General features: G+C 38.7%; 1 protein-coding gene across 1 annotated transcript in view; it reads left to right on the top strand.

The window, feature by feature from the left end:
* LOC122808714 (retinol-binding protein 5-like) overlaps positions 1–13,976 on the top strand; it is a 121,681-nt gene extending 107,705 nt beyond the window's left edge. The window contains exons 3-4 of the mRNA XM_044079703.1: positions 11,878–11,979; positions 12,505–13,976. Coding sequence (XP_043935638.1) covers positions 11,878–11,979; positions 12,505–12,558 — 156 coding nt within the window. The 3' untranslated portion in view covers positions 12,559–13,976. The remainder of the gene's footprint in view (positions 1–11,877; positions 11,980–12,504) is intronic.
* Positions 13,977–17,043: the final 3,067 nt, after the last annotated feature.

The following is a 17,043-nucleotide window of genomic DNA, read 5'->3' as shown; positions in this document are numbered from 1 at the left end:
AGTCATATTTGTAATTGTTGTGGAGTGACCTGAGCGAGTGCATTATGTGGTGGATCCTGGCACCTGACAGGCAGCTGACAGTAACTTTCTCCTTGTATAGCCTGGTGAGTGGAACATCAGTGTGCCTGACTATAGAGTCAGCTATAACTAGAGTTTTGGGTACGTTGTTGTGCCTTATGGGCTGTGGTTGAGTGGTACACTGAGTTTGTGCGCTATGTGTCATTTAGGTTGTGTTGGGGGTGGAGGTTGCTTGTATTTCTGCTTTGGAGGTCTCTTTTGCTTGGACAGATTTTTATTGAGAGCCTCCAGGAATGTAGGTGTGCATTTTGTGTTTCTGTGTGTGTGTGTTTTGTTGGTGTAGGTTTTGAGGGACTAGATGATGAGTGTGGTGTGGTGCAAGTGTTTACCTTCTCCTCTTGACTGTCTAGTCCAGTCTTGGGTGAAGAGAGCTTTGCTTCCAGTTTGGCTATATAAGTGCATCTCTCACAGGTTGTAGTGTTAGGTGGTAGGAGAAGAGGGTTGTCTGTGTACATGAGGTAATTGCTGCATTGCCCCAAGATGCCCAGATTCATCAGGTAGACAGGAAAAAAACCACCGGGAGCTTACCCTTAGACATGCCTGGATAGGTGCTTATTTATTAAGTACTAAAAACTGTTTTCCTCTAGACAAGTGAGGAAAGTTGAGTGCTGTAACAATTTGTAGCTTATTTAGTGCTTACGAGTTCTGAACAAGTGCTGAGCTTAAAGAAACAGATTTGAGTGCTAAAACTAAAGAATTGGCTAGTTCTAAGGGAAATTTTGAAGAGCAGACTTTATGGCACTGGGAGTAGTTTAACCCGAACTAAGCAACAATACATAAAGTGTGTGTGTGTGTGTGTGTGTGTGTGTGTATAGATATATATATGTAGATATATATATATATATATTATATATATATATATATATATATATATGTAGATATATATATATATATATATTATATATAACAGTAGCAAATGAGCAAACTGATTTAAACAAATTGCCAGTTAACCAATAAAAAGTTAAAAACTGAGCCCCGTTTAAGCAGTCTTCAATCAGACAAGTTCTAACTGCACACTCCTGCCACTAGGATGCAGGGGAGCCTTCTCCAAAAAAAGATGGCCTGGGTTAGGGCTCAAGTTATACAAACAAAGCTAGGTTCAACAGGTCTGAATCTAGTCTATGCTACAGAAAACAAGGTGTACCAATTTCATAAAGAAACCATTCAAACAAGCAGGCACAATAAGCCTTTAACCAGAAACTCCCAGCTCAGAAGGGCAGAATCTACCCTCTCCTTCCACAAGAGTGCAGACCACACCTTCTTAATGTAAAATAACTGGCCCGAAGCCCAAGTGCTTAAACCACAACTAATACACTTTTAGAATAACAGACACTGAGCCTTCATTCAGCAACTCCCTTCTTAGAAGGATGTAAGCTACCTGTCCTACCACAACAGTGCAGACCACAAACCTTCCTAATGTAAAACAACTGATCTGAAGACCAAATGCTTAAACCAAAAGGCTTGGAATAACATTTACAATTTGCTCAGGCTACTAACAAGCAGTAATAAATGCAACAGAATAAATGCAATTTAGTACTTTTAAAGACAGGCAGCAAAAGCAAAATAAAGTAATAAAGAAGGAAGAAACACAAATATGGTAAAAGCAGGTGAATAAAGTATAATTTATATATATATATAAAACAACAGAAAATGAGAAAAACTGATTTAAACAAATTATTCAATTGACAAGTTAAAAAGCTCAAAACTGAGTCCTGTTCCAGCAGTCTTCAATCAGACAAGTTCTAACTGCACACTCCTGCCACTAGGGTGCAGAGAAACCTTCTCCAAAAAAGATGGCCTGGATCAGTGCTCAAGTTATACAAACAAAGCTAGATTCAGCAGGCCTGAATCTAGTGTATGCTACAGCAAACAAGGCGGACCGATTTCAGAAAGAAACAGGTCAAATAAGCAGGCACAATAAGCCTATAACCAGAAATTCCCAGCTCAGAAGGTCAAAATCTAGCCTCTCATCCCACAACAGTGCAGACCATAAACCTTCTTAATATAAAATAACTGGCCTGAAGCCCAAGTGCTTAAACCAGAACTAATACACTTTTAGAATAACAGACAGTGAGCCTTCAATCGGCAATTCCCAACTTAGAAGAATCTAAGCTACCTTTCCTGCCACAACAGGGCAGACCACAAACCTTCTTAATGTAAAACAAATGGTTTGAAGTCGAGTGCTTAAACCAAAAGGCTTAGAATAATGGTTACAATTTAATCAGGCTACTACCAAGCAGTAATAAATGCAGCAGAATAAATTCAATTGAGTACTTTTAAGAAAAGGCAAAAGCAAAATACAGTAATAAAGTAGGAAGAAACACAAATACAGTAAAAGCAGATGAAGTACAATTTATTTTTTTATTTTTTTATTTTTTTTGTGGAGAGGGAGGGAACAGAACAGATTAAGATGCTATAGGGGATGTCCTTCCTAAGTGCTCTCTCTGTACACAGCAGAGGAGATGGGACTGGTAGGAGTATCTGAAGTCAAAATATGATCTCACTGTTCTCAGCTGAGTGAGCAAATAAGATGGGCCCAGGAGGAGTGTCCCAAAACAGATTTACAGCAGGGTGGGCAATTCCAAAGCCACCAAGATTAACACTACCACAGAAACAGGGAGGGAGGGTCGGATATTAACTGCAGATAGACAGAGAGCACAATATTTAATTAATCAAATATTTACAAATATCTAATCTTAAATAAGTGCAGAGAAAAGTATACTTAAATCAGCTTGTGTCCAGTTGATGTTTGCAGACAAATCTCAGCAGCCAACAACTCAGCAGATGAGCAAAAATGATTTTTAGAAATGTGACCAACACAGATTATAATGCAAGCAGAAACCCCCAGGCTAAGAGTAACACAAACTTTCAAAAGCAATCTAACCTTGCTCACTACAAGGTTGTTTTGCTTAATGAGCTCCATGGTGCATACAGGAAAATCAGGGGGTTCCTAAATGATTTATTCATTGAGGCACAAATTTCACTTGATATTTTTAACTTTCTTACTATGCCAGCACCACAAATACCCATCATCTTCAGAATCCCCAATATACATAAAGATTTATACAATCCCCCTCTTCGCCCAGTAGTCAACGGGCGTAACTCCATTACATGCCCTATGGCAAAATTTGTTGATAACATACTGCAATGCTTTCTGGTAAATGAACCCCAGGTATGCAAAGACTCTTGGTCTTTCCTAGCCAATATTAATGAATTGGTATTCATGGAAAATTATAACTTTGCTACTGTTGATGTGAAAGACTTATGCACGGTGATCCCATATGAACACGGTATTGACTGGGTCAGCCAGTTACTTGTAAGTAAAGGTATTGATAATGATGAATTGTACTTAGTTCAAGAATTTCTGGACCTTATACTTACAAATAACTTTTTTTCATTTTGACGATTCTTACTATGTACAAACAAAAGGTGTAGCTATGGGATCACTGTGTGGTGCTAGTTTCTCCAATCTTGTTTGGTGTTCTGGGAGAAGGAGTACATGCTGAACAATAACCCTTTTCTGACCTCATCTACTTTTATACCCAGTACCTGGATGATATTTTTATCATCTTTAAAGGTAATGAAACAGACTTTAGGCAACTCATTGATTACATGAACAGTACAACAGAGTTCCTAAGATTCACTAATGATTTCCAGGGAGAAAGCTTTTCCTATCTGGATATACGTTTGAATAAGGATCATTTTAGACAGTGCTATGCTGCTACTGTTTTTAGGAAGGAAACTTATTTGAATTCCTTCCTTTATTTTTTTAGTTCACACCCAGGACACCAGAAAAAATCAGTTGTCAAAGGACAACTGGTCCAAGCACCTAGAACGGTTTCTGACTTTGATGATTTTTTAGCTGAATGCCAACTCTTAAAGGACATGTTTTTGTGGTTACCCACTGGTATTATTAAATGATACATTAGATGAGGTAACCTTCAAAAGGTCCAGTGGTTTTTACAAAACCATCTTGAATGATTCTCGAATAAACGAGATGATGATAGAGAATGTCACCAGTGATGAAACTATCAGTCCACATGTAAAACCTACTATCGAATTTTCTTCATCTTTCATCACCCCCTTTTGCATTGAGGCCCAACTCTTGAAACGTATCTTGTACAAGAATTGGGACCTGATTACAGCTGATAGGAATGTCAGTAATAGTTTACCAACCAAGCCAGTGGTTATTTTTAAAAGAGGACAAAACCTGAAATCCTTATTAGAAACAAGTAAGGTTTCTAATTCAAGGGTAAAAGGCATGTTTAGATGTGAAACCTGCCCCTATTGTAGGTATATTGACACTGGATGTCTCTTTACAGTCAGGGATTACAGATTCTAATGCAGTGGCAGATTCAATTGTAACTCTAAGAGCATAGTTTATTTGGCCAAGTGTAAACTATGTCCCGTCTTCTATATCGGTAAAACAGACAGAAGACTCAGGGACAGGTTATATGAACATATATATGCAATCAAAAATAAAAAGGTTGATAATGCACTTCCAAAGCACATAATAAACTACCCCGATCACACTTTTGTTTTTAGAGTTATAGAACAAGTTACTGATACTATTAGGGGTGGTCCTACTTCATTATGGTTGGAGAGGTGCAAGCTTTTATGGCAACTCAGGTGTGATGCTTTTAGGCATTCATAGTTTCATAGTTTCATAGTATAGTACTAGGCTATCTGCCCTGGGGCATTTGTAAGCCTAGCCATAGTGATGTGGCTTTTGCCACCCCATGAAATGGTACAAAAATGTACAGAATAAATCTAGAATACTGTGCCTCTGTCTAGTAGTGACACAATGAAGGTCCCCTTATATAATAGAATTAGTTTACTGTGCCCCTGTCTAGCAGTGACACAGATGTGACCCCTGGGGTAAACTTATGATCTCCCATCCACTCATCAAGATTTCTCTTGAAGAGAGTCAGTGAGGGGCTCTGCCTAATACGAACTGGGATCCTGTTCCAAAGCATGGGAAGCCTCTGGGTTATGAATCTATCCCTCCAGCATGTCCTATTCATACTTGTGCCGAAGTTTAAGTCTTTAGCTCTCATGGTCCTGATGGATTTGGATTTTTTGAGGTGGAGCATGTCCATCAGATCCTGATTGGACATGGCCTTGTATGTCAGGCAGAGATCACCTCTGAGCAGGCGGTATGCTACTGAATAGAGGTGAAGTTTCTTTAGTCTGGCAGAATAAGACATATGTTGGAGACCCTTGATCCTTTTGGTGAGGTACTTTTGTGGTCTCTCCAGCTGTTGCAAATACCGGGTGAGGTACATCCCAAATGGGGCATTGTACTCAATCATGGGTCTGATGAGGGAGGAATATAAGGGTACAATGACATCCTTGGATCTGGATGTGAATCCCTTCATGATGAGGTGTGCAAGGTAGAATGTTTTTCTAACCACTTTGGCAACGTGGGTGTCAAATGAGAGGTCGCTGTCTACTTGGGTCCCTAGGTCTCTGATTACTTTTTCCGTACTCAGTGGGTTGCTGTCTATGTGATAATTTGTGGGTACTTTGTTTTTTCCAAAAGGGATGACTATACATTTTTTGGCATTTAGTTTAAGGCTGTGACTACGACACCAGTTGTCCGTTTCAGTGAGGCCTTTTTGTAGAATGTGTGTGTCTGCTGGTGTATCGACTATGGCGCCTAGTTTGCAGTCATCTGCGAACTTTGTCAGCCACAGCCCTCCCATGTTTGCTTTAACATCTGAGAAATAAATGCTGAACAAGAGGGGTCCCAGGACAGATCCCTGTGGGACACCACTTGTGACTGGCTTTGAGTCTGACATTGCTCCAGCGATTTTAACTTTATGGGTTCTGTCCTTTAGCCAGTTTGCAACCCATCTAGTGACATAAGGGTTTACTTTTAAGCTGTTTAGCTTATCTATGATGCCTGAGTGGGGTATTGTGTTGAAGGCCTTAGCCAAGTCCAGGTATGCTGTATGGACTGCTTTGCCCTCATCAATGGCTCTAGTGACTGTTTGAAAAAGTCAACCAGGTTTAAAAGGCAGGATCTGCCCTTTACAAAGCCGAACTGGGTGGGGTCAAGTGTCTGTAGGTCCCCTATGTCTCTGTTTATGAGTTCCATAATGATTCTTTCCATAGCTTTGCAGACCAGGCTAGTTAAGCTTATGGGGCGGTAGTTTCCAGGGTCTGTAGAGGCACCCCCCCTTGTGGAGTGGGACCACTGTTGCTGTACGCCAGTGTTCAGGTACATATCCCGAAGTAAGGCTAAGGTTAAATAGTATTTTTATGTGTGGGTTTAGCTCCTCTTGGAGTTCACGTAACACGCACCCCGGGATACCGTCAGGTCCCATTGATGCTGTGTTTTTTGCTTTGTTTAGGGCGGTTCTCACTTGGACATCTGAGATGACAGGGAGATTACATTCAGCTGGGATAAGTATTTCTTCTTTTGGGGGTGAAAGAGGGGAGAAATTTGTACTGAACCTGTCAGCCAGAATGTTAGCAATATCTGTGGGTTCAGTGTATTATTTGTTGTTGTGAACCAACTCTGAGCATATCTGAGGGTTTCCAGGTTTCTAACATAGCTGAAGAAGGCTTTGTGGTTATCTTTAGTGTCCTTAGCGATTTTTCTCTCAAAGTTTGCCTTGGATGTTTTTATGAGAGAACGTAGTTTTCTGCTAATGTTGATCAGAGATGTCTTCCCTTCATGGGATTTTGCTCTGACGTGCAGTAGCTTCCTTCTTTTGTTATACAATTTGTTTATGACTGAGGTCCACCAGACAGGATGCTTACATTTGGTGGAGAGGGACTTGGATTTGTTTGGGATTGCATGATCCATGCAATGTTGGAGATGTCCATAGAAAGCATTTGTGAAGGATTCGGCATTGTGGGATGTGGTATCCACTGGCATAGTGGGCTTAAAGGATACCATCTCAGTCTTAAGAAGAGTGAAGTCTGCTTTTGAGAAGTTTTTCACTGTGGTCTTTTGTGCTGGGGGTGGAGGTGGGATATGTATATCCAGGGTGATTAGTTTGTGGTCAGATCTCACTAGTGAGGTATATACTTCTGGTGTGGAGCATTTTTCCCTATGTTTGTGATGATCAGGTCTAGTATATTATCTCCCCTAGTGGGAGAGGTGACTAGTTGTTCCAGTGCATTTGAATTTATGAATTCCAGGAACCTTTGGGCTAGGGTATTAGAGCTAGAATAATGTACCCAATCTATGTTTGGGTAGTTGAAGTCTCCCAATATGATGGTATTTTGTGATACATTCATATCCTCCAATGTCTTCAGGAAGGCTGAGTGGGGTTCTTGAGATTGGGAGGGTGGTCTGTAACATGCTACCAGTTGTATAGCAGTTTTGCCTATGGTTAGTTGCACCTGTATGGTCTCTGATGCTTCATGTGTTGCTACTAACCTGGAGGTGTGGGTGTCCTTTATGAATATGGACACTCCCCTCCTTTGTGGTTCGGCCCGGTTTTGGGGCGAAAAGCATGATACGAGGTATAGCCTGGTAGTGCTGGGGTGCTCTCAGGAGCCTTGAACCAGGTTTCAGTTACTGCACAGACATCGATGTTCTCCATGCTGAGGAGTGCATCAAGTGCCTGCATCTTGAGATTTAGACTTCTGGCGTTGAGTAGCATTACCCTTAGTTTTTTCCATTTTGTTTTCTAAGGAGGTGGGTTTGTCTTTTGAGCCTTGCCTAAAAAAGGCACTATGGGGATGGCAAGAGCCTTAGCCAATATCCGGAAGCCCAGTGGTGACAGGTGTAAGCCATCCCTTGCGAAGCAGTGTGGCTTGTCCAACATATCATCCCAGGCAGACAGACATTGGATCCCCTTAGAATGACACCAGTACTTGAGCCAATTGTTAAAGCTGATCATCTTGTCTTTGTATTGTGGTATCATTCTTGGTGAGGGCAAGATGCTGCTCAGGGTCAGGGTCATACCAGCCTGGGCTACATAATCGGAGAGCTCCTCTATGTCTCTTTTCATGTAGTCCAGGGAGGTACGTCTCAGGTCATTCACACCAGCATGGACAATGACGGAGTCATATTTGTACTTGCTTTGGAGTGACCTGAGTGCGTGTGTTATGTGGCGGATCCTAGCTCCCGATAGACAGCTCACAGTCAGGCATAAATGATGTGCATTCAATAATGCATCTTGAAACTAAGGAGTTTAATTAGATAAGGATCATTCAGGCATAAATGATGTGTATTCAATAATGCATCTTGAAACTAAGGAGTTTAATTAGATAAGGAATTTTATGAATTCATAACATTCTCTGCTTCCTTTATATATATTACATACTGTTTATATATATATATATATATATATATATATATATATATATATTTTTTTTATATATATATATATATATATATATATATATATATATTTATTATTGCAGGCTCTTTGAGACTTACTTTTGTATACACATGCATTCATTAATATGAAATATATCTAACATTATATGCATTTGTTGCTCATATGAGTTGATACATATATATATATATATATATTTTTTTTTTTTTTTTCTGTTTGTATCATTTTATTTTTATCTTCACATTTTTGAAACATATATTTATGTCTTAGGTGTGTTACAGGACTTTTGGCTGCTTAGCTTTTTAGTTCTATCATTTACTTCACAGGGTTTTTAACTGATAGCTTCCAGTGGATTATTTTGTGTGTTAATTTACTTTTAACTTTCAGTTACGAATTTCAATTACTCATGTGAATTTTAGTAGGTGTGGTTTACTTGGAGGGGGAAGGTATATAAGTGATTCATTAAATATGTTTCTTTGTCTGAAGAAGTACAGGCGCTGACCTGTACGAAAGTGCTAACCTCATTAAACTTCTTTCTACTGAATTGGGAATCTGTTGGAGTGGCCTTTGTCCTTTGCCATGATATCCAGATATACACTGAGGTTGGAACACCTTGCTAACTTTATTTACAAATTGCAGTTATCAGTTGAACACACGAATGTCACATATGTGTTACAGATAATTAAGTGTTCTGGTTGATGGTATCAAAGAAGTGATTACTGAGTCTATTCCCTTATTTCTTAATCTGGAATATGCAGCAATATCAGTGCCTGCATCGCTCTACCATGGTAAATCATGAAGAGTTTGTTGATCTGTTTGGCACCTATAGGGTGACTGAAAGTATAGCGCTAGTATCCTATCTCTCTCTTCACCCACTAGACTAGAGACATGAGACCCATCATCCATTGTTTGCCAGAATGCCTTCTGATAACCAGACAGTATTCTAAAAATGGATGCATGTCATTATTAGTGCAGATATTTAATTTTCAGAATAATATTAATTTGGTTATTTAACTCATTGCTACCCACATGAATATACTTATCAAGGAAGCAGAGTTTTTGTGTATCTTATCAGAGTGTACTCACCTTTGCAGAAGACTTCCCCATACTCCTGAAATAAGTATACTAATCACTATTTTCCAAGTCTGATTTATTAAATCCTGGTAAATTTACATATGTAAAACTAAGTCAGCAAGATGGGATCTACAAGCTCACATGATTTGCCCAGTATGACAGTAAAGTGGTCAGCACGGGATGTACAGAGTTGACTTATTAAGGAGTGTTTACAAAAAGTAATGAAAAAATAGGACATATTGCCAATATTTACATATTTTCATTACTAATGCAAAAATAGAGTGTTATACTGTCATGTTGGGTGCAGTGTATTTAAGCAGTGGGTTATAGTGAAAAAAATAACATGAATGCATGGTGGACAATGTGAAGACATTCTGTAATATACATACTTTCATAAAAAGCTGTGTGACTTACATAGGTTCATAGGTTCATACTAGGCTATCTGCCCTAGGGCATTTATAAGCCTAACCAGAATGTGTTTGGCTTTCGCCACCCATTTTAAATTTATTTTGCTATGCCCTTTTTCGAGGTTAGTATACTGTGCCACTGTCTAACAGTGACACAGAAGTGATACCCGGGGTAAACCTACGATCTCCCATCCATTCATCAAGATTCCTCTTGAAGAGAGTCAATGAGGGACTCTGCCTAACCTGGACTGGGATTTTATTCCAGGGTAAAGGGAGCCTCTGGGTTATGAATCTGTCCCTCCAGCATGTCCTATTTATTTCAGTGCTGAGGTTCAAGTCTCTCAAGTGCGTAGCTCGATGGGATTTGGATTTTCTGAGGTGCAGCATGTCCATTAATTCCGGGTTGGACATGGCTTTATACGTCAGGCACAGATCGCCGCTGAACAGGCAGTATGCCACTGAGTAGAGCTGGAGTTTCTTTAACTGGGCAGCATATGACATCTGTTTGAGCCCTTTGATCCTCTTGGTGAGGTACTTTTGGGGTCTTTCCAGTTGTTGCAGGTGTCTGGTAAGGTACATCCCAAAAGGGGCATTGTACTCAATTATGGGCCTGATGAGGGATGAGTAAAGAGGCACGATAACCTCCCCTGATCTAGATGTGAATCCCTTCATGATTAGGTGGGCTATATAAAATGTTTTTCTAACCACTTTGGCCACGTGGTTGTCAAATGAGAGATTGCTATCAACTTGGGTCCCCAGGTCCCTAATTACTTCTTCTGTACTTAATGGATTACCACCTATGTGGTAATTTGTTGGCACTTTGTTTTTGCCAAATGGGATGACTATACACTTTTTGGCATTTAGTACAGGTGCACAAACAGTGCCATCATATGCAAAACATTAAGGCACATGATGGTGCAACTATTATTTATCATGTAGCGGAAATGGTTTTGTAGATTAATATTTTTTTAAATACTGTGAAATTATCATATGCATAATTTGCATAAATTTGGCAGCTTCACAAAACAGCAGTATGATATCCCCATTTGTCACTGAGAAGCTCTTGAACAGGCAAACACTTTCCTCACTGCTATCTTACAATGATATAACCTGCTGTAAGATTCTTTGGCAAAAATATTTTTTTCATAAATCTGCAATATAAAATCAACATATACAGACAGACCTTTGATAAGAACACCAGTGTATAGCCCATTGTCTGCAAAAGAGCTATGACATTTTATATTTTTGAAACTGATGCCATTTATCAGATTTTAAAAATGTAATGAAGTATGTCTTCAGGAGATGATTTTGGAGAAAAGCTCATAGAAAGCAAGTGGTTTCCTGGCTTAGAAGACCACAGGAAGCAAATGTGTTAATTAACCTCCTGCTGTTCAGGATTAAATGAGTTAAACTACAGAATTATGTTTAGGGTAATAAATAACTAATGCAAATTTCTGAGCTAGTGGGCTGCTGGACAGTTCTGTATAAACATGCTTTAAGGAAAGCCATGCCAAATGAAGCAAAGTGTTCAACACAGCTTTTGAAAAAAATCTAAAAGATAGGTTTTTGGAAAGAAAGCACTAACACCCACTAAATAGGATGATCTGAATGTTGCTCACTCAAAATAATTTTAGTTTACCCCATCTCAGAGAAAAGGCTTTACTATTCCAGCCTCAGTCAGTAAATGTATGGTTTGACCACCTGTGAATTATCATACATCTTGCTGCCACACAGTGTTCCAGAGGTGGACGCACTGACTCTTAACAAGAAGGCATAGTGCCTGCATGTGAGATATGCAGCTGTAGTAAAACCTGAGCTCCAGGCATACATTGATTATGAATTACAGCATTTGGGAAATGACAAATAATGACAGTATACTTATTTTTGTAGGAAAACATTTACTTTCTTAAACGTATGAGAAAATAAAAAAATGCATATTATGATACAAAATACAGACATTGATAGTTATTGTTGCATAAACAGTACTCTGATGACAATTTTATATTTTTCCCCTGTAGACTACAGTAAAATGGGAAGGTGACATACTTGTTTGTGTTCAGAAGGGAGAAAAAAACAACAGAGGTTGGAGGCATTGGCTAGAAGGAGACCTTCTGCATCTGGTGAGAAGATGAATGTGATTTGTTTCATTAGAACATAGAATAGTATTACATTTTCAAATTTAAAAAGGTGATATCATCCATTTCCCTGCCATATCTGTTTCTGGTGACATTATCATAATTGTAATGATTCAAAAATACCTTGTTCTTTATCATCAGTTGTCATTTTTGCTGGAAACTGAGATTAGGTCCATTTGCTTTCATCAAGAAAGAAAAGTAGTTATAGTATTATTCATCTTGACAGCAGGGTTTAGGGTACACTGTTTCAATGGTTTCTCATTGGAACATTTAACAATAGTACTCAGGTGAGGTGCATACCTCATGCAAGTCCACTGTTGTAGGTTCTAGAATAAAAAAAACACATATTTTCAAATATTTGTCCCATCTGATGGGAAACCATAAATGAGCATGGATAATTTATGCAACTAAATCCTGTAATCAAAATGAGCTCTGTGACAAAATTATTACATTACAAACTGAGCAGAATAAGACATGCTCACCGTTTTATTTCCTTGTTTATTTTTGCAGGAAATGACAGCTGAAGATGTTGTATGCAGACAAATGTTCAAGAAAGTAAAGTGATACGTTGCAAGGGAGCAACATCATAAACACAACACAATATGGGCATAAAGAAACATCTAATCATCTGTCCAAAACCATAACCAGCATTCTGGACCTTGTGGCAGGACTGTATCAGTCAATTCAGTCTCAAGTCAACATTCATCATCATACTGTAGCTGCCTGAATTCGGCATTTCCTGAACTGCATCTTAAATTAAGTGGATTTAGAAGCTGTCTATGGAATTATGTATGAACATATGTAACACTACATAGTCTAGAATTGTAATGGAGCTAATGTGAACCAAATGCATCACAACTGTTTTGACCATGAGAATGTCTTTTTTTGTTTGCTTGTTTTCATTGCACCATACCTGTAATTGAAGCCAGGTGTGAAGTGCATATCTCTCGCTGCCTTACAGTGAATGTAAATTAATTATCTGTCGGAATGCAACTAGTAGCACCAAGAAGCACTAAAGGGCTGTGCATGAAATAGAAAAATGCATTCATCTACAACTAATGCCATTCCTAGCTCAATACCATCTCCTCACTCCTACCCAGCATGGTTTCTGACCTGGGCACAGCACTACAACAGTTCTCCTCTCTTTCCTAGATACAGTTAATCGTGCCAGAGATTCTGGAGAAATAGTATCCACTGTGCTTCTGGACCTCTCCAAAGCCTTTGATACTGTTTCCCACACCAATCTTCTGAGCCATCTCTCAAATCTAAATCTCTCTCTAACTACCCTCTCCTGGTTCTCAAGCTACCTGTCCGATAGAGCTCAGGATGTAAAATAGAGGAAAAGTATCTCCCCTTTTCTTTATACCCCCACAGGCGTATCCCAAGGATCTATTCTTGGACCAATGCTGCTCAATATCTTTAGCAACACTTTTCACTCTGCCATTCTCAGTGCCAAAATAATCTAATATGCAGATGACTCAACTTTAGTCTGCTCTGTTTCTAATCTCCCTGAACTCTTAGCAAAGACCCAAACTGCCTTTTCAGCAACCGAAGCTTGGATGCTCCAAAATCATCTCTCTCTAAATGCTAACAAATCCAAATCTTCCTTCCTTCAAAATCCTTCTCTTTTGACAAAACCTCTTTCCAAATGCTAAGCCAAAATAGCTCTCCTATTGAAGTCACCCCCTATGCAAAGTTACAAGGTGTAACTATAGACGAACACCTAAAATTTGGCAACCATGTACTCCTAAACATCAAAAAAACACACCAAAAACTAGGTATACTTCATAGGAAGAAACCGCTTTCTCTCACCTCTTACCAGATGTACTCTTGCCTCCACTTATCTCCTTCCCTCCATAATGTATGGCATCCCCCTTCTAACCAACTTATCTGCATCTATTACATCCAAATTAGAAAACTGTTATAACAAAATTTCCAAATTCGCCACTAACTCCAAAACCTCCTCCCATCATTGCCTTACCCTTAATTCTCTAGACTGGCTAGAACTTCCAAACTATCTGGACTTCCTCCAACTCACCACTACTCATAAATTATTCTTCAACCCCACCAAATGCCTTGCTCTCAAAAACATCCTAGTCCCCTATGTCCCCTATGTTCCAAACAGAACTCTAAGATCTACACAGCAAAAACCTAATATCTGTTCATAAACCCAACCGACCACCAGAACAACTACTTCTCTCTTTTTCCATAGCCAAAAAATGGAATTCTCTCCCTCCTTCCCTAAGAATAATAGAAAATATGGAGAGCTTCAAAACACAGCTTCATTCCTACCTCTCCTCTATTCGGAAATGGACCTGCATTCTTCCAACCTAGCAAGCTCTCCCCCTCCCCTTATTCCCCTCTTTTTCCATGCTGTACTTCTGACCACTTACTGCCAATGCTTCAGTCCTCCACTCAAACTAATTCCTTGACTCGATGGAATATATACACCCATCAACAACCCATCTGCTTCTAACCAAGTGTCTATCGCCTTGGCTTCTAGTTCTCTAATGCCAACTTTTTATAATCAAAAATGTTCTTCCTATGTCAAGATTGTAAAGATACCTTTCTTTACTGTAAATAATCTAGGATTTGTATTAAGCATATGTTGTGTATTTGTATCCAGCATTTTACTTTTTACTTGTATCATAAATCTTTACTGCATTTTGCTGTTGAAGCTTTTCTCCCCGGGCCTCCACTGAAAATGAGCACACTGGGCCCAGGGGACTTTCCCGGTCAACAAACTGAAAATAAATAAATAAATAAATATGTGCTTCCGTATGTCAGTTGTTCTACCCAAACCACTTGTAAATGGAGCTGGTATGTTTTAGGATTCAGAATCCTAATATAACTCCATTACTGAAATTTTGAACAAAACTGAATGTAACTTTTTGATAACAATTCTGTGCAGTGAGCTTTGACCCCCCCCCCCCCCATTTATTCATGCAAGAGGCACTTACCCCTGTGCAAACACCAATTCATCTTACCTTACAATTACTACAAACTGGGGTAAGAAAAAGCATTATATTAATATCCTGCATTTCATTCTCAGAATTTCATGTTTTACATTTCTACTGCTCATATGAGATTGCAAATATATTTATAAACTAAGTTAATCTTCATACAATATAACTTCTGTGGATGATTTCGTGCTTTTACCAGTGCAGAAAAGTAAAACACTTTCCCTCAATTAGCACCTTGTAAGAGGAATGCTTAAATATAGGGGTTGTTCTTATGTGCACTACTACATTCAGACATGAGCTCTTCACATAACTCATATTCTATACAATATCTTATGAAAGGAAAAGAACAGTTGTTGTATATCTTGTCCTGAGTGATTTCATACTATACCATTAGTCTTTTACTTCATATACTGCTATTCCAATTTTTTTAGTATTTTTACTTGTTAGTCCTCATTTGCTTTGATTTTGCTTTCATTTTGCTTTGTGGTCCACTGTGGGGAAATAGTCAACATAAGACCCTTCATAATCTCTACAGCTGAACCAGAATTTCTCTGTTTCCTTTTTTACTTAGCATAAAATCACTAATTAATGGAATAATCTGTGTTAACTTTCTGATCAGTAACATTACTGGCAGCCTTTAAAGACAGATTACGTGAGTATTATAGGGACATGCGATTTAAGTTGGTACAGACTCCCTAATCGACTATTTTTGTCTCTTGATTTATGACCTATGCTCTATAATATGTTTATGGGTTCTATATTCAGTAAGTTTGACAAAGTGACTGGCACATTTCAGTTTGTTTCACAGTGGTATAGTGGTAGCATTTTCACCTCACAGCAAGAGGTTCTCCGGTTTGATTCTCGGCTGGAGAGCCTTCTGTGCGGAGTCTGCATGTCCTCCCTGCATTTGTGTGGGTTTATTTCAGGTGCTCTGGTTTTCTCCCATGTTTCAAAGACATGCATCTGGAGCATTTCTTCCTGGGCCTCTGCTGACGACTGGCTTTGTTCCAAGTTGGAATTTCCAGGTAAACAAATTTTAAATAAATAAATACATTTCCTCCTGCTGTGCACACTGACTGAAAGTAAGAGAAATTAAAAAATGGTGCACAAGTGACCTAGCATACCACTCATCATGGCTTCCTCCAAATTGTTATCAAACACAAAAGCAACATGGTTCACTTCTCAGTCTTTGTGAGAGACCTGAAAGATTTCAGATGTGGAAATAAAACTTAGGTTTACAAGATAACAACTAACCCATAATGTATTACATTAACTACTCCAACACTGCCATCTTGGTAGAGAACATTATATGTAAATACTCTTTTTAAATTCTTCTATACCAGTTTCCTAATCTAGTCATTTAACATCTTTGGGAATTTTTGCACACAGTTTTTGTACTGGTTTTCCATATAAAGTTCTTGGTGTTTTATTTTCCCAAGCTGATTACCCCTTACATTTGTAACATCGATGCCTGGCTAAAGAAATTGCCTTGCTATGTTGCATATGGACTGTCAGGCACATTTGTTGTGAAATCTGAGAACAGAATCTAGGCTGATTTTATCAGATTTTACCTATTCAGAAAACTCATTCTATTGGTGCTTTCTGATCGTTGTACTCCAACATATAGCCTACTTAAAATGGAAGCTAGAGAGTGGCAGTTTGGAGTGTTGGATTAAGGTTATGAACTGCTAATCATCTTCACCCATGTAGACAAGGGTTGGATTTTCTCAGACTTCATTTGCCAACTGCGTGACACTGAGCAAATCAGTTATTTAGACAGATTTCTTCTGAAAAAAAAGGTATGTGCTTAATTGGTTTATCTACTTAACAAATAAAGAAAACAAAAAATGTGGCAATGCATGCCTGGACCCTCAAATCCCAGAAGCAGTTTAAAAAGTATTAAAATAAAAAAAACTAAAAAAAAACAGCACTGAACTGGACACATCACTGACTTTACTCAACTGTTTAAGGCTTTCATTCCATCAAAAAATAATTGCCAGTACATGGTCAAACATGGCTTCTCAAGGATGACCTCTCACAAGACACAGCATGTTTGCCAAGATATAAAATAAACAAGAATATATCA

Source organism: Protopterus annectens, chromosome 8.part0 (assembly GCF_019279795.1).
Source record: "Protopterus annectens isolate FY-2018-M chromosome 8.part0, PAN1.0, whole genome shotgun sequence".
NCBI classification, from domain to species: domain Eukaryota; kingdom Metazoa; phylum Chordata; order Ceratodontiformes; family Protopteridae; genus Protopterus; species Protopterus annectens.
The sequence above is the reverse complement of the archived record's forward strand: the minus strand, read 5'-3'. Positions and strand labels throughout refer to the sequence as shown.